This window comes from Bolinopsis microptera, chromosome 6 (genome assembly GCF_026151205.1).
Source record: "Bolinopsis microptera isolate Bmic1 chromosome 6, MBARI_Bmic_1.0, whole genome shotgun sequence".
Lineage (NCBI taxonomy): Eukaryota > Metazoa > Ctenophora > Tentaculata > Lobata > Bolinopsidae > Bolinopsis > Bolinopsis microptera.
In genome coordinates, this window is record NC_087077.1 from 10,218,993 (window position 1) to 10,242,267 (window position 23,275).

Genomic DNA, 23,275 nt, shown 5'->3' on the forward strand with positions numbered 1-23,275 from the left:
AATTAGGTAAAATCAAGACCGAAAATCTTTACCCCCGTAGTGCATTTATGTTCCGGGGTAGGTGGAACATGTTTTGGTGGTTAAATAGTTAGTACTTGTCCCAAACCATCAGAAAAACCGAGTTTCGACCTCCCAACCCACTCAGGCCACTCCCAGGGGCCACGCCCATCCCAAAATTACTGAAAATTAGGTAAAATCAAGACCGAAAATCTTTACCCCCGTAGTGCATTTATGTTCCGGGGTAGGTGGAACATGTTTTGGTGGTTAAATAGTTAGTACTTGTCCCAAACCATCAGAAAAACCGAGTTTCGACCTCCCAACCCACTCAGGCCACTCCCAGGGGCCACGCCCATCCCAAAATTACTGAAAATTAGGTAAAATCAAGACCGAAAATCTTTACCCCCGTAGTGCATTTATGTTCCGGGGTAGGTGGAACATGTTTTGGTGGTTAAATTTTCGGTATTGCGAAGGGGAGGCCTGCCTTCCGATATCGCATTACAAAGGGTAACCCTCGAGTCCAAAATCGTATATCGAAGGGTAGGTGCGGACTTCGAAAACCGAAAAAAATATTTTTGGCTCAGAATGATCAGAGTAGCATGAAACATGAACAAAAGTAGTTTCCAAGAAAACTTTGAAAATTTTTGACTTAGAAAATTTTCGGTCCGAGTCATTCTCGATACGTACCTCTGAAAGCAGAGCTCCCGCTTCCGAGCTCGTATTGCGAAGGGGAGCCCTGCCTTCCGAGATCGCATTACAAAGGGGAACCCTCGAGTCCAAAATCGTATATCGAACTTCGAAAACCGAAAAAAAATATTTTTGGCTCAGAATGATCAGAGTAGCATGAAACATGAACAAAGTAGTTTCCAAGAAAACTTTGAAAATTTTTGACTTAGGAAATTTTCGGTCCGAGTCATTCTCGATACGTACCTCTGAAAGCAGAGCTCCCGCTTCCGAGCTCGTATTGCAAAGGGGAGGCCTGCCTTCCGAGATCGCATTACAAAGGGGAACCCTCGAGTCCAAAATCGTATATCGAACTTCGAAAACCGAAAAAAAATATTTTTGTCTCAGAATGATCAGAGTAGCATGAAACATGAACAAAAGTAGTTTCCAAGAAAACTTTGAAAATTTTTGACTTTGAAAATTTTGGGGGAAAAATTTCTTTCCCAAAAATTTTTAGAAACCTAAATTAAAAAATTGGCCCTTTTTGGCCCCTTGCCCAGATTTCATGGGGGAAGCGATGGCCCCCCCCCCCCCCTTCCGCTTCCCTGGGCCCAGAAAAATATTTTGGGCTCATATCATATACAATATAAACGATCAGTGTAGTATGGTGTGGGGGGGGGGGGGCAATGGCATAAAATGGAGAATTACTCAAGGAGTGCAGCCCTCCCTTTTGCAGTGCGAGCTCGGAAGCGGGAGCCATGCCTTCAGAGGTACGTATCGAGGATGACTCGGACCGAAAATTTTCTTAGTCTAAATATTTTCAAAGTTTTTCTGGAAACTACTTTTATTCACGATTCATGCTGACTTACTGACTTACTTGACTTAAGTCGGCTTCTTGGTCCGAGCAGCTACAATTCCTCGCCACACGTCGCGGTCAAGCATAACAGATCTTATCTCTTCAACACAGGAAAGGCTGGTGTCCTTCTTTAGCATGTCCAGAAACGTCATGCTACCCTGATCATTATTAGCCGAAAATATTTCTTCGATTTTCGAAGTCCGGACCTACCCTTCGATATACGATTTCGGACTCGAGGGATCCCCCATGTAATGTGATCTCGGAAGGCAGGCCTCCCTTTTGCAGTGCGAGCTCGGGAGCGGGAGCCCTGCCTTCAGAGGTACGTATCGAGGATGATTGCCAAAATATCGATTATATAATATGTGAACGACCCCTTACGCGTACGTGCGATCAGTTTATTTGGTTGAGACTAGATCCGCCCTATGAGAATCGTGCAGAAAGCTAAGCCCAATTACGGTATCTTAGCACGCTATCACATGATTATTCACCCAATTTGATAACAAGATAAACAGGTTGCTTGATAACTTCGTCATTTTTAATCCCTTTGCGGACTTCTGCAGTATGTATTACTAATTCGAATAAAATCATACCCTGAAGTGCCCCCTTTCGTGACTGATTTGGTTGACAAGTACTAACTATTTAACCACCAAAACATGTTCCACCTACCCCGGAACATAAATGCACTACGGGGGTAAAGATTTTCGGTCTTGATTTTACCTAATTTTCAGTAATTTTGGGATGGGCGTGGCCCCTGGGAGTGGCCTGAGTGGGTTGGGAGGTCGAATCTCGGTTTTTCTGATGGTTTGGGACAAGTACTAACTATTTAACCACCAAAACATGTTCCACCTACCCCGGAACATAAATGCACTACGGGGGTAAAGATTTTCGGTCTTGATTTTACCTGATTTCAGTAATTTTGGGATGGGCGTGGCCCCTGGGAGTGGCCTGAGTGGGTTGGGAGGTCGAAACTCGGTTTTTCTGATGGTTTGGGACAAGTACTAACTATTTAACCACCAAAACATGTTCCACCTACCCCGGAACATAAATGCACTACGGGGGTAAAGATTTTCGGTCTTGATTTTACCTAATTTTCAGTAATTTCAGTGATTTCAGTAATTTGGGATGGGCGTGGCCCCTGGGAGTGGCCTGAGTGGGTTGGGAGGTCGAAACTCGGTTTTTCTGATGGTTTGGGACAAGTACTAACTATTTAACCACCAAAACATGTTCCACCTACCCCGGAACATAAATGCACTACGGGGGTAAAGATTTTCGGTCTTGATTTTACCTAATTTTCAGTAATTTTGGGATGGGCGTGGCCCCTGGGAGTGGCCTGAGTGGGTTGGGAGGTCGAAACTCGGTTTTTCTGATGGTTTGGGACAAGTACTAACTATTTAACCACCAAAACATGTTCCACCTACCCCGGAACATAAATGCACTACGGGGGTAAAGATTTTCGGTCTTGATTTTACCTAATTTTCAGTAATTTTGGGATGGGCGTGGCCCCTGGGAGTGGCCTGAGTGGGTTGGGAGGTCGAAACTCGGTTTTTCTGATGGTTTGGGACAAGTACTAACTATTTAACCACCAAAACATGTTCCACCTACCCCGGAACATAAATGCACTACGGGGGTAAAGATTTTCGGTCTTGATTTTACCTAATTTTCAGTAATTTTGGGATGGGCGTGGCCCCTGGGAGTGGCCTGAGTGGGTTGGGAGGTCGAAACTCGGTTTTTCTGATGGTTTGGGACAAGTACTAACTATTTAACCACCAAAACATGTTCCACCTACCCCGGAACATAAATGCACTACGGGGGTAAAGATTTTCGGTCTTGATTTTACCTAATTCAGTATTTCAGTGATTTCAGTAATTTTGGGATGGGCGTGGCCCCTGGGAGTGGCCTGAGTGGGTTGGGAGGTCGAAACTCGGTTTTTCTGATGGTTTGGGACAAGTACTAACTATTTAACCACCAAAACATGTTCCACCTACCCCGGAACATAAATGCACTACGGGGGTAAAGATTTTCGGTCTTGATTTTACCTAATTTTCAGTAATTTTGGGATGGGCGTGGCCCCTGGGAGTGGCCTGAGTGGGTTGGGAGGTCGAAACTCGGTTTTTCTGATGGTTTGGGACAAGTACTAACTATTTAACCACCAAAACATGTTCCACCTACCCCGGAACATAAATGCACTACGGGGGTAAAGATTTTCGGTCTTGATTTTACCTAATTTTCAGTAATTTTGGGATGGGCGTGGCCTGAGTGGGTTGGGAGGTCGAAACTCGGTTTTTCTGATGGTTTGGGACAAGTACTAACTATTTAACCACCAAAACATGTTCCACCTACCTCGGAACATAAATGCACTACGGGGGTAAAGATTTTCGGTCTTGATTTTACCTAATTTTCAGTAATTTCAGTGATTTCAGTAATTATGGGATGGGCGTGGCCCCTGGAAGTGGCCTGAGTGGGTTGGGAGGTCGAAACTTGGTTTTTCTGATGGTTTGGGACAAGTACTAACTATTTAACCACCAAAACATGTTCCACCTACCCCGGAACATAAATGCACTACGGGGGTAAAGATTTTCGGTCTTGATTTTACCTAATTTTCAGTAATTTCAGTGATTTCAGTAATTATGGGATGGGCGTGGCCCCTGGGAGTGGCCTGAGTGGGTTGGGAGGTCGAAACTCGGTTTTTCTGATGGTTTGGGACAAGTACTAACTATTTAACCACCAAAACATGTTCCACCTACCCCGGAACATAAATGCACTACGGGGGTAAAGATTTTCGGTCTTGATTTTACCTAATTTTCAGTAATTTTGGGATGGGCGTGGCCCCTGGGAGTGGCCTGAGTGGGTTGGGAGGTCGAAACTCGGTTTTTCTGATGGTTTGGGACAAGTACTAACTATTTAACCACCAAAACATGTTCCACCTACCCCGGAACATAAATGCACTACGGGGGTAAAGATTTTCGGTCTTGATTTTACCTAATTTTCAGTAATTTTGGGATGGGCGTGGCCCCTGGGAGTGGCCTGAGTGGGTTGGGAGGTCGAAACTCGGTTTTTCTGATGGTTTGGGACAAGTACTAACTATTTAACCACCAAAACATGTTCCACCTACCCCGGAACATAAATGCACTACGGGGGTAAAGATTTTCGGTCTTGATTTTACCTAATTTTCAGTAATTTCAGTGATTTCAGTAATTATTGGATGGGCGTGGCCCCTGGGAGTGGCCTGAGTGGGTTGGGAGGTCGAAACTCGGTTTTTCTGATGGTTTGGGACAAGTACTAACTATTTAACCACCAAAACATGTTCCACCTACCCCGGAACATAAATGCACTACGGGGGTAAAGATTTTCGGTCTTGATTTTACCTGGATTTCAGTAATTTTGGGATGGGCGTGGCCCCTGGGAGTGGCCTGAGTGGGTTGGGAGGTCGAAACTCGGTTTTTCTGATGGTTTGGGACAAGTACTAACTATTTAACCACCAAAACATGTTCCACCTACCCCGGAACATAAATGCACTACGGGGGTAAAGATTTTCGGTCTTGATTTTACCTAATTTTCAGTAATTTTGGGATGGGCGTGGCCCCTGGGAGTGGCCTGAGTGGGTTGGGAGGTCGAAACTCGGTTTTTCTGATGGTTTGGGACAAGTACTAACTATTTAACCACCAAAACATGTTCCACCTACCCCGGAACATAAATGCACTACGGGGGTAAAGATTTTCGGTCTTGATTTTACCTAATTTTCAGTAATTTTGGGATGGGCGTGGCCCCTGGGAGTGGCCTGAGTGGGTTGGGAGGTCGAAACTCGGTTTTTCTGATGGTTTGGGACAAGTACTAACTATTTAACCACCAAAACATGTTCCACCTACCCCGGAACATAAATGCACTACGGGGGTAAAGATTTTCGGTCTTGATTTTACCTAATTTTCAGTAATTTTGGGATGGGCGTGGCCCCTGGGAGTGGCCTGAGTGGGTTGGGAGGTCGAAACTCGGTTTTTCTGATGGTTTGGGACAAGTACTAACTATTTAACCACCAAAACATGTTCCACCTACCCCGGAACATAAATGCACTACGGGGGTAAAGATTTTCGGTCTTGATTTTACCTAATTTTCAGTAATTTTGGGATGGGCGTGGCCCCTGGGAGTGGCCTGAGTGGGTTGGGAGGTCGAAACTCGGTTTTTCTGATGGTTTGGGTCAAGTACTAACTATTTAACCACCAAAACATGTTCCACCTACCCCGGAACATAAATGCACTACGGGGGTAAAGATTTTCGGTCTTGATTTTACCTGGATTTCAGTAATTTTGGGATGGGCGTGGCCCCTGGGAGTGGCCTGAGTGGGTCAAGAGGACGAAAATTGGTTTTTCTAATGACTTGGGACAGGTACTTCCTATTTAACCACCGAAAATGTTCCATAAACCCAGAAACACAAATCCCCTACAGGAGTAAAGATTCTCAGTTTGTATTTTAGGGGACTTCAGCTATTTTGGGATGGACGGCCTGATCCATTCAGCTGAATGGGGTTGGATGTGTTATTACGTTATTCATATCTTATTGTCTAAAAATACGAGCAGTTTATTGAGAACTCTGACGGCTACCGTCGTAGATTCTACAATAATAAATATTGTCACGTACGTGCGGCGCGCAAAATCCACTACAAAATCCACTACACATTTCAGGGAAACGTCTTCTGAACAGAAGAACTCGATGCGCGCCGGAACTTCTCTTTTGAACGTAAGGCGCGGCAAATTTTAGTGTGATGAAATTTCGATTTTTCTGCAGTCGCACGTACACCCTTGCTGTAATTAGTGTTGATTTAAGGAAAATGACTGATGTTGTTTATTTGGACTCCACCCACATATTTGCTAACGTGGCATGCAGTAAATGAAGCGCTTGAAAACCATGGATCGGTCGAAACCTCTTTTTGTACGTCGAAATTAAGTATTTCAAAAGTCGAAGTTGTGTGTTATGAGTAAGCTTCAAAATACAGTGTACACACAACCCACAAGGATCTACGTATGTGACTTCCAATACATAAACTTTTATATCTTCTTTATAGGATTAAATATGGGTGACGAAGACAGAATGGTGAAGATGGAGGTGGACTACAGTGATACTGTGGATAAAGTCATACCGGAGTGCGAGACATTGGCGGCGGATAAGAAACTCAATGAAGCTATTGACAAGCTTCTTGTAGTAGAAAAACAAACTCGTGGGGTAATTTACTGATAACTTTGATGGTAGCTTCCATTTTATCTAAATGAATACTTGTCTATTTATTTCTCGATGAATATCTTATTTAAGTACTGTATTTTCAGGCAGGAGACGCAATATCAAGTAGCAAAGTGTTGGTTTGCATCGTAGCGCTGTGTTACAAAGTACAGGACTGGACACTGCTCAAAGAACATATAACATCTCTGTGCAAGAAACGAGGGCATTTCAAGCTGGCTGTCACGAAGATGGTCCAGAGATGCTGCGAGATGGTACCTGAAATTGAGGTACTGGAATGAGACATTATGACTATATTTGGTAGTACACGTGGAAATCTCAAAGCAGATGCAGCAAAAGCTGCTTTTAACCATTGAATATCAGTGTTACTAGTACATGTTCATACTAACGTGTGCCCACTCACCATTTTGGGAGTTTTTCTCCCGACGAGTTAGCTTAGGCCATCAGCTTTTCCTGTGAAAACATCAGACGGCTTTAAATAAAGATATCGTGTTTTTATTTTTACCCAAGTGATCTTAGATCTTCGGGTTTTCAGGATAAAGAAAGAAAGATGGACCTAATAGAAGTGCTGAGGACAGTGACAGAAGGAAAGATATACGTTGAGAACGAGAGAGCACGTGTAACTCGTACTCTTGCTGCCATCTACGAGAAGGACGACGAGCCGGAAAAAGCTGCCAAAGTCTTACAGGAATTGCAGGTTGGAATCAAATTTCTTTCATTGATTTGGTTGATTTTTACGACTGCTCATGATGTATTGTTTGTATTCGATATATTTCTCGATGCATTTGACATCACATCAACAGTCTACACGTATTTAGACTTCACTACAGCTACAGGTAGGGAGGTGATGTTAATTCCTTGAAAAAATCAAGTCTGGAAGGACTTATAGATGGATAAAGTATAAACAGGAGTTGTGAAATATGTTCGTAATCATTTTCCTGCTACTCATGAACAATCATTTGCTATTTTGAGAGTAATTTTGGGTTTTCTTGCATAAATGCACCCCCACTAGATAGTAGATACGTTTGTTATATTTCGTAATCTAGTGGAATAATTTTTGTTAAGTTATTTTTCCTAAACCTAGCGTCCCAGGTCGAAACATTCGGAACAATGGAGAAGAAAGAAAAGGTAGAGTTCATTCTCGAGCAAATGAGACTTTGTTTCGAGACCAAGGACTACATCAGGACCCAGATAATCAGCAAGAAGATCAGCATAAAGTATTTTGAGGGAGCTGACACGGAGGAGCTAAAGTTGCGGTACTATCGTCAGATGATCGACCTAAACCTCCATCACAAGGAGTATCTGGCAGTCAGCAAGAACTACCACGAGATCTACAACACCACCTCTGTTAAGGAAGAGGAGCAGAAATGGAAACAGGTTAGTTTTCATTCCTATCTCTTAACTGTGCCATTTTTCATAAATGATCGGGTTGTGTGACTCGATCACATTATGTTTACGTCACGACACAGTTGTATAAATAATTAGATATGTGGCCAGATTAATAATGATGTATCCCTCCCGATAAATTTTCAAAAATAATGAAAAATACATTAGAGATCAGAAAACTAAAAACAAAATTGCAAATAATACTTCACAAATAGATACAACTAATTCAGAATATTTACACAATGTGAATCTCAGTTAAAACTTCAAGACTAAAGCTTAAGAATGTTCATTTGGTCATTGTTTCCTAAGATCAAGTCACTATAATAGGCCATTTATGAGTCCAAGCTCGCATCACATAATCTTCGAATGTCCTCTTCAGCTGCGCTAACATTCGCCGACCCTATTTGAAGTGCCACATAAACATAGCGTTGCAAATTTCGCAATCAAATTCAGGAATTTCTAGATCGCTGTGGCCAATTCGATATTTAAGTCCATCGATTTTGAATCGTCTGCTGAAATCGGGAGGTTCAATATACTATCTGATTTGTACCCATAATTTCTTTACCCTTCAAAATTAGGAAAATCTTCTCTTATCTTTACCCCAAAGCAATAAATAGCCTTGCAACAAGACTTATCCTTTTGTTCGCTACTACAACGCCTACTCCAGGCCGCACAAGTACTACTTGCTATATTCATAACTCCATCCCTGCCGGCACATTCTTTCTTTTCCCATTCCTCAAGCAAGCATTTCCTACTCTTTTTCTTATAAGGTTCATCCGGGCATCGTTTCTTGTTCGGCTTTATCTCCTCTTCAGGTGCGATCACTACTTCAGGTGCAGTCTCTTCTTCAGGTGCGGTCTCTTCAGGTGCAGTCTCCTCTTCAGGTGCGATCTCCTCTTCAGGTGCGGTCTCTTCTTCAGGTGCGATCACTACGTCAGGTGCAGTCTCTTCTTCAGGTGCGATCACTACGTCAGGTGCAGTCTCTTCTTCAGGTGCGGTCTCTTCTTCAGGTGTGATTACTACTTCGGGTGCAGTCTCTTCTTCAGGTGCGGTCTCTTCTTCAGTGGCGGACTCTTCTTCAGGTGCGGTCTCTTCTTCAGGTGCGATCACTACGTCGGGTGCAGTCTCTTCTTCAGGTGCGATCACTACGTCAGGTGCAGACTCTTCTTCAGGTGCAGTCTCTTCTTCAGGTGCGATCACTACGTCAGGTGCAGTCTCTTCTTCAGGTACAGTCTCTTCTTCAGCTGCGGTCTCTTCTTCAGGTGCGGTCTCTTCTTCAGGTGCGATCACTACTTCAGGTGCGATCACTACGTCAGGCGCAGTCTCTCCTTCAGGTGCGGTCTCTTCTTCAGGTGCGGTCTCTTCTTCAGGTGCGATCACTACGTCAGGTACAGTCTCATCTTCAGGTGCGGTCTCTTCTTCAGTTGCGATCACTAATTCAGGTGCGGTCTCTTCTTCAGGTGCGGTCTCTTCTTCAGGTGCGATCACTACTTCAGGTGCGGTCTCTTCTTCAGGTGCGATCACTACGTCAGGTACAGTCTCTTCTTCAGGTGCGGTCTCATCTTCAGTTGCGATCACTACTTCAGGTGCGGTCTCTTCTTCAGGTGCAGTCTCTTCTTCGGATGCGATCACTACTTCAGGTGCAGTCTCTTCTTCGGGTGCGGTCTCTTCTTCAGATGCGGTCTCTTCTTCAGGTGCGGTCTCTTTTTCAGGTGCGGTTTCTACTTCAGGTGTGGTCTCTTCTTCAGGTGTGGTCTCTTCTTCAGGTACGGTTTCTACTTCAGGTGCGGTCTCTTCTTCAGGTGCGGTCTCTTCTTCAGGTACGGTTTCTACTTCAGGTGCGGTCGCTACTTCAGGTGTGATCTCTTCTTCAGGTACGATTTCTACTTCAGGTGCAGTCTCTTCTTCAGGCTCGGTCACTACTTCAGGTACGGTTTCTACTTCAGGGGTGGTCTCTTCTTCAGGTGCGATCACTACTTCAGGTGCGGTCTCTGGTAAAGGCTCTTCTTCAGCTGGTTTTTCTGTTGTTTCTTCAGGTTCCATGGCTTCTTCGTCTTCTGTGAGAACTGGTACAACTGTAGATGTCTCATTAGTTGGGAACGAAAAATCTTCTATAACTATATCTGTTACATCTTGGTCTGAGTCTTCAGTTGCAGTAGGAGCCTCATTAACAACTTTGGTTACTACTGGACCTGAAATGATTTCTTCTTCGGGCTCGGTCACTACTTCAGGTACGATTTCTACTTCAGGTGCAGTCTCTTCTTCAGGCTCGGTTACTACTTCAGGTGCGGTCTCTTCTTCAAGTGTGGTCTCTTCTTCAGGTGCGGTCTCTTCTTCAAGTGTGGTCTCTTCTTCAGGTGCGGTCTCTTCTTCAGTCGCGGTCTCTTCTTCAGGTGCGGTCTCTTTTTCAGGTGCGGTCTCTTTGTCTGGTAAAGGTTCTTTTGTTGTTTCTTCAGGTTCCATGGCTTCTTCGTCTTCTGGGACTGATGCAACTTCTGTAGATATCTCATTAATTGGGAACACGTTCAGTTCGTCCAATCCTGATTCTTCAGTTGCAGTAGGAGCCTCATTAACCTCAGTAGGAGCCTCATTAACCTCAGTAGGAGCCTCAGGAGCCTCAGTAGGAGCCTCAGGAGCCTCGGTAGGAGCCTCAGGAGCCTCAGGAGCCTCGGTTACTACTGGACCTGTAGTGGTTTCTTTTTCGGGCACTTCTTTTGCATCGTCTTCACCGCCTCCCCCACCATCAGTCAGCTCTGTTTTCGGTTCTGCAGTTCCGTTCTCCACTGCAACACTATCCTTTGCTTTAGTGGTAGGTACCATTTCTACGTCAGATGTGGTATTTTCTTCAGGTGTGGTCTCTTCTTCAGTCTCTGTCACTACTGTGGTCGGTTGTGCACCTCCGTTCTCCGCTGCAACGCTATCCTCTGCTTTAGTGTGTGTCTTGGACAGGGACAGGGTCAGAATAACGGCTATTGCTATGATTGTGATGAGAAGGAGTAGGGTCAGACCTATAACGATCTTGCTGCGACGGCTGTTCATCTCCGGCATCTAGAAACATTAATAACATTAGAACAGTAATAAAACATAAGAACAATCAGAATATACGAACACGCGACCAAACCTTCTCCAAGCGATGAGAGGTTAGATGTGCATATTAGCACGCCCTAATTGGAAAATTGGGCGCCTCTACAAATAACCCGACTGCCATGCATGCAGCGGTACACTATGCCTGCGTTTTATGAGTGCCGATAATTTCAATAAACGGAATCGGATACACATGGAAATTATTTGCATATTAAGAAGATATCTGATCAAACTCAATTGATTGTGACTCTCCTTGGTAAACATGGGTTGGAGCTCAAATATAATTATTGAAATGCAAATTATTATGCGTAAGTTTATAGAGTTATTATCTGTCTAACACAGAAATAGAACAAACTAGCTGGAAACCAAGAAAGACTAATTAAACCCTATAAATGTTACGTAATATTCTGACAAGCTTAAACTCGATAGTAAATAAACCCTCAAACACATAATGGCACCCGACCTACCAGACACAACAGTATAAAAGAAGAAAAGATAAACTAAGATCGGTCAAGTTGCCTCCCACACTCTAGGGAACCACGTGCCACCAAAATCGGCCGGGTCACGTGCACAGAAAAAGAAAGAGTACCTTTGTCCGGAGATAGAGCTAAAAACGCTCGTTGTTAATTGGGAGACAAAGACAGGCGAAGGGAGGTGCGTGTTCTGTTAAAGTGAGCGCTGTGATATACCACCCTCCTTAGTACAGCCTCCTTTCTCTGATTTATCATAATTATCCTATTTTAGCGAATACTTTAAATTTTTACCCGTCTCCATTCAGGTGTAATTACAGCCTGTCTTTTTCTTACAATGCCTTCATTAAACTTGGATTAGACTCATAATAGGGAGTTGGAAACAGTGTACATTTTCTCAAGCTAAAATAAGTGATATTTTAACTGATAAAATAGGTGATATTTTAACTGATAAAATACGTGATATTTTAACTGATAAAATACGTGATATTTTAACTGATAAAATACGTGATATTTTAACTGATAAAATACGTGATATTTTAACTGATAAAATACGTGATATTTTAACTGATAAAATGCGTGATATTTTAACTGATAAAAAGGCAGATTCGGTAATCTGTCGATGGTCAGTATTGGTCACCGCACACTTAACGCACACTTAAGACCATCGCCAGATTAACGAATTGCCAAACAGAATAGTGGTAGATGGGCACTGTCGGGATAGTTTACGAATATTCATTATAATTACATTATTATAATTACTCAAATTTGTGGGAAGCTGCCTGCAAATTAGTAAATGTCGTAAATTCATAATCGCTATAATTATGTTTACCTCCATTTTCACTCAACTTACGCACTTCCAGTTATTACTCGATTATGAGTTTAATTTGCAGGATTATTCTCCTAAGTGATCTCTAACATTGTCTCTAATTTCAACTTCTAATTTCAATCTTTATCTTATTCACTACAACCTCTAATTTCAATCTCTATCTCATTCGGTACAACTTCCAATTTCAATTCATCTATCTCATTCACTACGACCTCTAATTTCAATCTCTACCTCATTCGTTTCAACTTACAACCTCTAATTTTATAATCTAATTTAACTCTAAAACCTAAATCCGACCTCTATCTCAGGCATTGCAACGAGTTGTTCTGTATCTAATCCTGGCTGAGTACAACAACGAACAAAGCGACATGTTGGCAAGAATTAAAACTGACACCAACTTAGCCAAACTTCCTTACTATCAGTGAGTGTTTAACTTTAAATCTTTACAACAATTGTTTCAGAAAACAATCAAAAGAAGTCGCTTCTTAAATGCTCCAAGATCGAGTTGTTTGATAAACGGTGACTAATCTAAAAATCAAAACACCTGTAATACTGTAAATTAATTCACAGCATGACTAGAAAATGCACGTGGTTTACGCGGGTAGACTAAAATCACGGACAGGAATGCTTTTGATTTTATTGTTCGGAGGTCTGTGGTCGTCTCCTTCACACGCCTTTAGTCCTTATATTGTTGGCACATGATAATTCACCATTCACAAATAGTTGTGGATTATAGATGGTTTGTATTGTTCAGTCTCCAGAGAGTCACATACAACCAAGGTTATTGTCATGTGATAGGGTGATCTCATAGTCCATGGAGAACGATCGCATTTTAGAATCAAATCATAAAACAAAGTGAGCAAGCATGAAATAGAGTGGACTACCATAGAAACCAGGAAAATGGTTATCCGGCATATATAACATAAAAAACATATTTAAACCTTTGCATTAGAATAGTTTACGATCCTAAAACTAAAAACGGAGCTAACAACATTGGATACACTGGCTTTATGAGTCATGACACACACATGACAAGAGATTGCCCCATCTCACCGAGTTTATATTGCGGGATTAATGATCACTTGATTTAATTTCCTCATAGTTTAAAAAGGTGAGTTAGAGAAAAATGCATATTATTTGATATATAGAAGACTAAATGAAAGGAATGACATTTCAATTTGAAATCATCAAAAAATATTCAAGAAGCAAATCAGAGAAATATGCCAAATGTTTATTGTAGATAATATGTATTGCTGAATACCATTAAGTAATTGGCAAAAGTTTACCGCTGCAACGGGGAAAAATTAGATGCACGATATCAAGCACCAACATCTATTGAAGACAGATTCGTTATTTTCGAAATTCCCTTGAACTAGTTTGAAAATATACAAATTTCGATTAATGGAATGAAGATGAACTGAAACCGAATATTAGTTATTCCTGATCTGTTAGTTTGTGAGTTAGTTAAACATTAGTACTCAACTAATTGAAATCCGTCTCAGACTAAAGCAAACTGTTTGGCCGTTTGCCCAATTTTTACAAGAGGTTTGATTGACCAGATCACACAGTCAGAGCACAGAGAAAAGCTTACTAGAATTTATTATGATCATGACATTTAGATGATCCCAGACCACACCTTAAACTATGAAGTCTACAATCAGCAAGACGAAAATGTAATTCAGACAATAACCACACAAAAATCACAATTAAATAAATTAACCACATTCCTCAAAATTTACCCCTTTTGTTTCCCTGAACCTGGGGTAAAATCTACTTTACCTATAACCTCACTCTCCTTTACAGAAACGTGCTAATGTGCTTTGACACAGCCGAGTTGCTAAACTGGAGTATTCTGAAGAAGGTATACTCACAACACTTAAAATCAGAGACCGGTGAACCGGCCAGTCCACTGGACAAGGTGAGTCGTGGGTTTGCGGAGGGATTAGTTTGCTTGATTAGATTGTTTTAGTTTTAGATAACCAAACTTATTAAATAATTACTTTGGTTATTCCTTACACTATTGTTGACGAAATAAAATCAGTTAGAGAAACATTGGAATGATGGTTGTACTTTACGTCAGTTATATTTTCACCTAACAAGTTAACTATCCTTGATTGTATGTATACATTCATTATGCTATTTATGTTATTTATTTTATTTATGCACGGATATTACACGATCTTATTTCTGAAGTCCAAGTATAACAGCAGTAATTATCACCTTACTTTCACAAAAATACTGTATTGAGCAATGATAGAGACTAGAAACGAGGAATCTAGAAGGAGAACAATTGTGCAAGCAACTGACAAAAATTAAATCAAAACAGAAATAAATGAGTTTAAACGTTGGTACAAAAATAAAATTGGGCAAGACTGAAGACAATATAATCAGATTAGCTTTAAGTTTAATACTTTAATAGAAAACAAACATTATCTTCTCTAACCACGAAATAAAAGCCTAGATTTAATTCTTGCGTATCGAATTCCAATGGCCTGATCATATCTACTTTTTCTGTGTATCGTGTAAGTGTGAATTCTAGCACAGTTAATCTGTCGTTACCCTGCTATGTATGTATTTTGAATGAGTATCAAATGAATTCGACGCAAACAATACAAAGTAAGATTTACAAGTACAAAAGAAGAATGTGGTTTGACAATTTAGGACATGATCTGTCAACTGAAGCGTGAAGACACTAACTAACTTATAACTGCGATGCTGGGAGGGTTAAATTTCCAACGAGATAAAAGATATGATTATGACATACAAAGATGAACAGGAGCTCTGATCTGTCTGTAGAAGATAAGAAATGAGATACAAGTATTTCAAGTATTTCATCAGCTTATCTAAAACCCGCCTCAAATTACCACTCTAAAAATGTTATAGCATCACATTACCGTCTGTTTTACAGAAAATAGCAGCAGTGTATTTTAGTATTTCTCTGGTATGGCCCTACTGTCACTACGTATCCACACTTTGCATGCCATATTGTTATAAAATACCGCAAATAGAGGGTGAGTAGATTAAAATACATAACGTACACAGTTACACTCACAAAAAGTATAAGTTCACTTTAACGAACTCTAACTCCCACTATGGCGAAGAAATGGCGCGGCGGGATAGTAACCCCAACTGTACAGGACAACTGTAGACAACTATTTGGTGCAAATGTGAACCCAAGCAAGTGCTCCTTAATTAGTGACGAGTAACTTGTTGTTATGGTAACAACGAGTTCTTACTGCGCGCTTATTGCACAGCGAATCTGTTACCCAGTAACTATGACAAAAGGGGGCTGCTGGAGCCCCTACAACACACTCGGTGGGGTTGTAAAGTGACAAGTCTGATAAAATGATAAGATAAGCTCTGTTTCTCTGTTATGCATGGTGCATGCTGGAACAGTACATCTCTTTAACGTACATATGCTGGATGTATAATATAAAGACGTCCTATTTTAGCTATGTTTATCTTGAGAGGGAAGAAAAATATATAGATTTGCTAAAGGAAAATAAAGAGTAAATAGAGAATAATTCTGTGCAGTTTCGGAACATAGCACCCAGACTGATTGATTGGACACTCGAAATATTTAGAAAACTGACAGCTGGTACCAACTGTTGAAACAAGAAAACTATTCTTGACACAATCGTGGAATGTAGGACCTTTAGGTTAATTACAGTTACAGCAACTACGGGAACGGTTTATCAGCAATCGACAGCCACGATCGACAGCCAAGATCATAAACCACAACATAGAATCAAAACAACATAGCATCAAAAAATCTTCCAAAATAACGATGACGCTCATTTTTGACACCGTCGTTCAGTTTACATACTATGTATCTTGTATAATGTTTTTATGATGAAAGCTCGGGTTCAGATATTCAAAAGTTATGTAAGCTTGGAATCCAATTAGCTGGCGTTGATGCGTGTAAAGTGTACTTTTGTAAGGGAGATTGCTGTCATGGTAACATACCTTTTTTGGTGAAGAATGTGTAGGATTATGGCCCTGCTTAATTTTGTCTATCGGAAGGAATGCTGCTAAGCAACTCGTCGCGGTCGTGTCTTAAATTGTTGGCTAATTCCTATTGTCAAGATGCTGACCATTAATTAGAAGCTTTTATCAATTTTTGACGTAGATTCAACGTAACAGTTGCAGAGTGAAACAGTAAGCTTAGAAACAGCTAGCTAGACCTTTGCACAGTAGAACACTAGTCAACACTGTGTATCACGTATGTTGATTTACTGGTGTTAATGAGACATGTTCTGGAGCCATTGTTTTCTAAATTGATCTCAGAAATTGTTCAGTATTCCTGGTAAAACTATTGACGTCCAGTAATGAACTTTACAGCCGCACAAACACACTGGGAATTCAGTTCACAACATATTACCAGATATCTGTATATTATATTAATATTATATAGTGGAAGCGGAAGGGTGTCGATAAATTAGCAATTTAGGGCAAATGCTGTTTTATAAATTGTACGTAGATATGGCCATTGCGAAAGTAGATTTACCGCATATAATACCCGGTCGTGGTCTATCGCGGCTACTTCCTTTCCCCCAAATTGCGCTGTTAATAGGAGTTTTCATGTAAATGGAAGCAATGGTTCACAAATCGGAATAGGGTAAAGATATGATATAGACTTCATGATCCGTCGAATTTATGAAACCGAAGTAAAATAAGGAAAAATTATATTTTATAATATAAGGTAATAAATTAGATTAATTTAAAATAATACTAGTAATATTTAGAGCAGGAAGGATAACTATAAAATATCTCAGGAAGAGAACTGGGACGTTCTACAAATGAGGGTAGTTGAACACAACATCAGAGTCCTGGCCAAGTACTACACTCGTATTTCCATGCAACACTTCGCTGACCTTCTCCACCTCGATTCTAAGGTAATTATATTTTCTCATGTGTTTGGGTTTTATCCCAGTTTTGAGTTTTCCCGCGACACAACTTACTCCATGTTATGTAGATCACACGATTAGGGCGCTTGGGTTTTGCAACGTGATTGGTAGCAGGGTGGTATTGCAAGGGGCAGGCACTGTTCGTGGAAAACAGTAAAAATATGATTTTTACGCTGGAAAATTAACACAGCGCTGAAAATACGTCCTGAAAACATATAAGAGTAGCGTTTAATGTGTTGGGGTGTGTTTTTCGATTAATACACTTTTAATTTTACACCTATTTTTATTTGATTTCAACTGTACTCGACACTATTAATTCACTAATAATAGTAGACGTCAGTATATTCAGTTTCATCAAGAAGAGATAAGAGAAATTTAGGGATCTGGAATCTGTACGAATTCACCAAACACTTTCATTCGAGGGGTTAAGATGAGGGGTTTAGAGGGGTTTAGAGGGGTTTAGATGATCACAGAAGTGGTCTAATATGTATAATACAGAATATGTCTGTAATAATATGCAGAAGTTACTGCTTCAAAAACTACTTTTTCGCTCACTCCCTTATAATAGCTATAATCGAATATCATGGGTCTCCAATGACGGATCCTCTCACCATACACTTCACAACAAAACAGCAGAAAAATTGACAAAAGTACTGAACGAAACATTGTAAAAACTAGTATTAATATCCCTTTAAGTTGTCCTCTGCGATGAATTCGCAGAAACATAGCAATGAAATAAAATGCACATAAAAACAGGAGAGATGCTGTCATATTCCGTGACCACAGGGGCTACTAATCAAAGCTGACAACACCATATCAGAACAATAAATCAGAGCTGAGTAACACCAAGTTACTCCGTTACACGAGTAATATACGTTTCAGAAAAAAACTATTCGTAGTCAGAGTGGGAGTCTTGTAGCGTGGTGATAATAGAGCTCTGTCCGTTATTATCTCACCCGGCCACCACGCTAAACTACCACCAGCTCCCACTTATAGATTTGCTAACTTGTAATTCTAGAGCCAGGTCGGGGGAGGGGAAGCCGTACTGAGTAGTGTATGAGAAAGTTTAGTTACTTGTTGTCGTAGTTATCACATCTTTTATACTCCGCTCTGGATTTGAAAGCAGATAAGGGAGGGTCTTGTGACGCGGAACTGGATTTATTAGATTTACTGATAAGATCACTCTGAGATAATATTTCTTTAATTTCACGTCATCACACTCTAATTATGTGAATTATTTTAGTACAATTAACCAATTAGTAATGAATTACTTGATCCCAGGAGGCAGAGAAGAGACTGTGTGAACAAGTTGTGAAAGATACGGTCACTGCAAAGATAGACAGACTTGACGGTATGTAACGACGTCACTTGACATTAAGTAAAAGTAAAAGTAAAGTTAGAAATATCTCGTGATAACCAGTACAAATGAAGCTCTAATTGGTTTTACAACTTAGCCATACGACTAAACGAAATGGAGCCATTTTAGATGAAGATTTACCATTTGTAAAGGTATTGCAACGCAACTTTCAACTGCTACGTAAAGCAATGAGAAACACAATGGTGGCTAAAAGCCTGCGAAGTGTATTATCAATCGGGCACTTTGTCAATGTCCGGATAGAAAGCAACTACAGATACACAGTTAACATGATATGTACCTAGTTTGAAGTGGTGCTGATTGGAAACACTTGAGTCTACATGTTGTTCACACCAGTGCAGTGTCCAGATTGTATTTTTAAAAGCTAATTAGCTATGCTGGGTATGTGTGGATTGTGGAGTTACGATATTAATGCTTTTCAAACATAGTTACAACGAATTCTTCATGTAGTGCATCCTGGGTTTGGACAGGATATACCCGTTTAAAATATTCTTTTTTTAAATATGTTATTTTTAAATTCATGAAAACGCAATTATATCTTGAAAAAATGGAGAAAAGTATTCTTAACCGGTCTCCACCCAAAAACGCCGTTTTACGAACTCATAACTATAAACTATACAATTTCACCTAAATTGAGGATTTCAATTCGAATATAATTGCTTGCAAATAATAATGACATGTGATCACATAATTAGTTTTAATGACAATTAGTAACAATAATAATTAGTTTTAATCATACCCGTTTTATTATCTAAATTATATTAATTCTGACATATTCAGGTATCATCAGTTTCACTAAACAGAAGGATACTGAACAGATCCTGAACGCCTGGTCCGGTAACTTGAACTCTGTCATGGATTTGATCGGGAATGTGAACCATCTTATCACCAAGGAACGCATGGTAAATCACTTTCAGTTTCTCTAAATCACTTGCAGCTATATCTAAATCACTTTCGGTTTACTGTAAACCACTTTAGGTTTGTTTTTTTAAATCACTATCGGTTTAAATTGAATAACTTTTGATTTCTTCTTATTATAATAGTGATTTAGTTAGTTTTGATTTTCGATTAATACAATTTTCTTTCCGTGTTTTTTTCATCGCCTAAAAGCAATTAAAATGAAATATGACGTAAAGCAGATTCGATATATTTATAGCATCTATTTCATAATTTTCAATTTAGATTTAAAGGTGTAAATTGAAAAGAGTACTTTTCTATATTATGTCCATCCGACAAGGCGGCTTTATGTAAACATGTATACACCTGTTAGAGCAGCGTGTTGTACTTTGATAGAATACCTGGCAGCCTAACTGAACGGGCAGCCTAGCTAGGCGGGTATAGGACACTAGGGCGAAGGACACAAGGGCGGTAGACACGAGGGCGGAGAACACGAGGGCGTAGGACACAAGAGCGTTACTTTCCCAAAAGGGTGGACACAAGGATGAATCATATGATTCACTTTAATATGGACGCGAGGGCGGAACCAATCACCGTCCTAAATAATGAACTATAATAATGAACTAACATCTTAACATCGCACAATTAATCCATGTTAAAGTGAGTCATTTGATTCGCCCTTATGTCCACCATTTTATGAAAGTATCGCCCTTGTGGCTTCCGCCCTCATGTTCTCCGCCCTCGTGTCCTTCGTTCTTGTGTCCGGTTCCCAGCTGAACATTAAGCAAAACTTGTAATTCAATAACATATCAAACAAAATGAAACACAATTTTCATAGCACTGATTTCTGATGATAAATCCTCATAACAAAGCCTGTCATATAATAAGACCGATGATCATTAAAAGGTACTGAAAACTCCAAATCGAACCAAAATATCTCTTAAATTGAGACAATATATTCCAAATATGTGTCTGCAATGTATCCTCTAGAAGAGTGTCATACCGCACTTGTCCCCGCTCCCTCCCACCAGGTCCAGCACCACACCACCCTGCCTCACAATCACTCTGTTCTGTACCCCCACTACTCTCATATCCACAAACCTCCCATCTTCCTCCAGCACCTCCCCCAGCCCACAGCACTCGTTAACAACCAGTGCGTCACACTTGTTGTCACGTGCTGTTGTTACCATGGTGTCCAGTAGAACTCGTGGTAGCGAGGGTAGAGTTCTGTCCCAGGCTATGATGCTTAGCAGGGCTGTTGTTCTAACTTCAGCCGCAGTTCTGATAGCTAGAAAACGGAGAGACAGTACACCCACAACTTCTCTGTTAGCCTCAGTCCCAATGCCAGCGTGTTTCTTCTTGATTACGATAACTCTGGAGATGTCTCTATATTTTGGGTTTAAAAGGAGCTTAAAGTTTTTGAAAGACAGCTTTTTAGCGAACTTCCACTGACTCTGAAACTTGGTTATGAACTGGTGAACTATAACAGAATCGTCCCTGCTTGCTCTACTCACAATGAAGCTGTCAAAGGAATCCTCCAACGACGTGATGACGCTATCACACCTCACTGATGACGTCACAACCTCATTATCTACCTCACTGAGCTGTCTTGGTATTTCCCCCCTTCTCGCACGTTTCTGTTGAGATGCGAGAGTCTTGGTAGTTTCCGTGGTGGTCTCTGAGATTGTAGTTTTTGTGCTGACATTAGAGAACATGCCAGCTGTTTTAGGAGCATCTCCAGCACCAATACTCAGCCTCACTGCGAATCTAGAAGTTGTTACAGTGGGAGTAAGTAAAGTGGATCCTACCGACCAACACATGACTGTAAGAGTAGGATGACTGGATATGAAATGAGTTGCGATAAGTCTGGCTAAACCCCGTCCTCTGTACCCGGGTAGAACACAGAACTGTGTAAGGTAGAGAGTATCAGAGGTCACCTCGCAGAACCCTACACCTTGGAACGGCTCACACCCACACTTGCTGGTAACCGCACCTGTAGTTCCCGGGTTCTGGAATGTTCCCACCTTTACCAGAGGGCCACTTTGTCTGACTACCCCAGCTGTGGTCACCTCTAAACACCACTCTACCCACAGTATGAACTGGAGTGGGGGCGGCTGTTCACTCTGGTAGTATACGTTATGTAGGAAGACAGCGATACAGTTTGCACATGTACACCTCTCCACCACGTACTGGTCCATCTTGCTCTTTAGCGTGATTAACAGGGATTAACAGGGAACTTGGCACAAAATTGATAATATCAGTTTCAGTGCCAAATTAGAAATGAGACCCATTTGCCGGATTCAGTGACCAATATGTCAGATTTTATAACCACCAAGTTGTTTCCTCTATTCGTATACAATTGTCGTGTAGGCCGAGGAGTTAGTAAGTGCTATCATCATTGCTTTCAAGTGAGACGTGGTGAGTTTAATTGTAGCATTATCCTCTACATTCTACAATAAAGTAGTCGTATCATTGTTCACTCAATACAATAGCCGCTATAATTGATGAGCATAGACTTGCTGTTCGTGATATGGCCGCTTTGTACTTTGGTAGCGTGTCCCGCCATGAATTGTACAGGTAGTTCAAGTTAATGCAATATCTCTCACTAAGTGCTGGTATACCATGTTGCAGCATCAATTACCCATTATTACGCTGCAGCGATGCTTCACAATATGAAATGGCCTGGCCTGTCGCAGAATGATTTATCGGAGCACTCGAACAATAGATAAAATTACAGGTACACCAAGTGAGCTAAAGACGATATCGCTGACAACTGAGACGGAGAAATGCTGGACATTTCAAATGAGATCCCCGGTTTCCTGATGCTACCAGAACTGAAGATTATATTTGCTTCCTAGTCTGCCTTCTTTAATAGCTATTAGTGATGGTGTTTAGAGCAGATATAATGTGCGCACATTTTGTGCACGATTTAAAGGGATTTTCCGTTTTAAATTAACTATTTGTATTTGTATTATATGTACTTCATTTCCACAAAAGTGTGTTTGACTTTAATTTATCTTAATTGTGTAGCAAAGCTCGGTTGGGTGGGACCCTCTCTTCCCTACCTGCCCCTCTGATCTAGCGTTTTATCATTATGTGTGGCAAATCAATAGGCCCAACCAAAATAACCGTCTTTAAAGACCATGACGTCGAATTAAACCTTTGGGCAGACGGAACTAGATTGAAAACTGAAATTATACTACATACTAGGAATAAGCAACCGGCGAGCGTACTGAATCACTCTTTTATAATAGTTCTAATAGTTCTACACCCGAACTTTGAAGGTTCCTGTCTGTTAAAACCAACTTGGATCGATGTATTTTTACCGGTGATTCCGAATTACCCCGGGGGCATGGCATAAGATGGAGAATTACCCGAGGGATTTTTCCATTTATCATGACGTCAAATTAAACCTTTGGGCAGACGGAACTAGATTGAAACTGAAATTGGTTCTTAACTCGTCAAGAAATGATTTTCATGCTATGTAATATAATAGGTCTTATTCGAAATCAGCGTAATTAGATTTCGAACGTTCTGTGTACATGCTTGTACGTTGTATCACGTGGTGACCCCCACTGTCGCTTC

At 40.8% G+C, this 23,275-nt stretch overlaps 2 protein-coding genes across 3 annotated transcripts; one reads left to right on the forward strand and one right to left on the reverse strand.

The window, feature by feature from the left end:
- The first annotated feature begins 6,546 nt into the window (after nucleotides 1-6,546).
- On the forward strand, nucleotides 6,547-22,686 carry LOC134817638 (26S proteasome non-ATPase regulatory subunit 12-like). Its single transcript, XM_063826877.1, has 10 exons — nucleotides 6,547-6,730; nucleotides 6,832-7,011; nucleotides 7,278-7,439; nucleotides 7,835-8,119; nucleotides 12,820-12,932; nucleotides 14,315-14,429; nucleotides 17,287-17,406; nucleotides 18,700-18,769; nucleotides 19,574-19,695; nucleotides 22,428-22,686. Exons 1-10 carry the CDS (start codon nucleotides 6,581-6,583, stop codon nucleotides 22,443-22,445), a joined length of 1,335 nt encoding a protein of 444 aa, XP_063682947.1. The 5' UTR covers nucleotides 6,547-6,580; the 3' UTR covers nucleotides 22,446-22,686.
- Nucleotides 8,317-11,290, reverse strand: LOC134817637 (zonadhesin-like). Of its 2 annotated transcripts, XM_063826876.1 has the most exons (2): nucleotides 10,808-11,290; nucleotides 8,317-10,777 (listed from the first exon to the last, which is right to left on the reverse strand). In XM_063826876.1, the coding sequence occupies exons 1-2, from the start codon at nucleotides 11,174-11,176 to the stop codon at nucleotides 8,690-8,692; spliced, it is 2,457 nt and encodes an 818-aa protein (XP_063682946.1). In that variant the 5' UTR covers nucleotides 11,177-11,290; the 3' UTR covers nucleotides 8,317-8,689. The 2 variants fall into 2 exon arrangements, with proteins under 2 accessions (XP_063682946.1, XP_063682945.1); XM_063826875.1 differs by having other exon boundaries at nucleotides 8,317-11,288.
- Nucleotides 22,687-23,275: the final 589 nt, after the last annotated feature.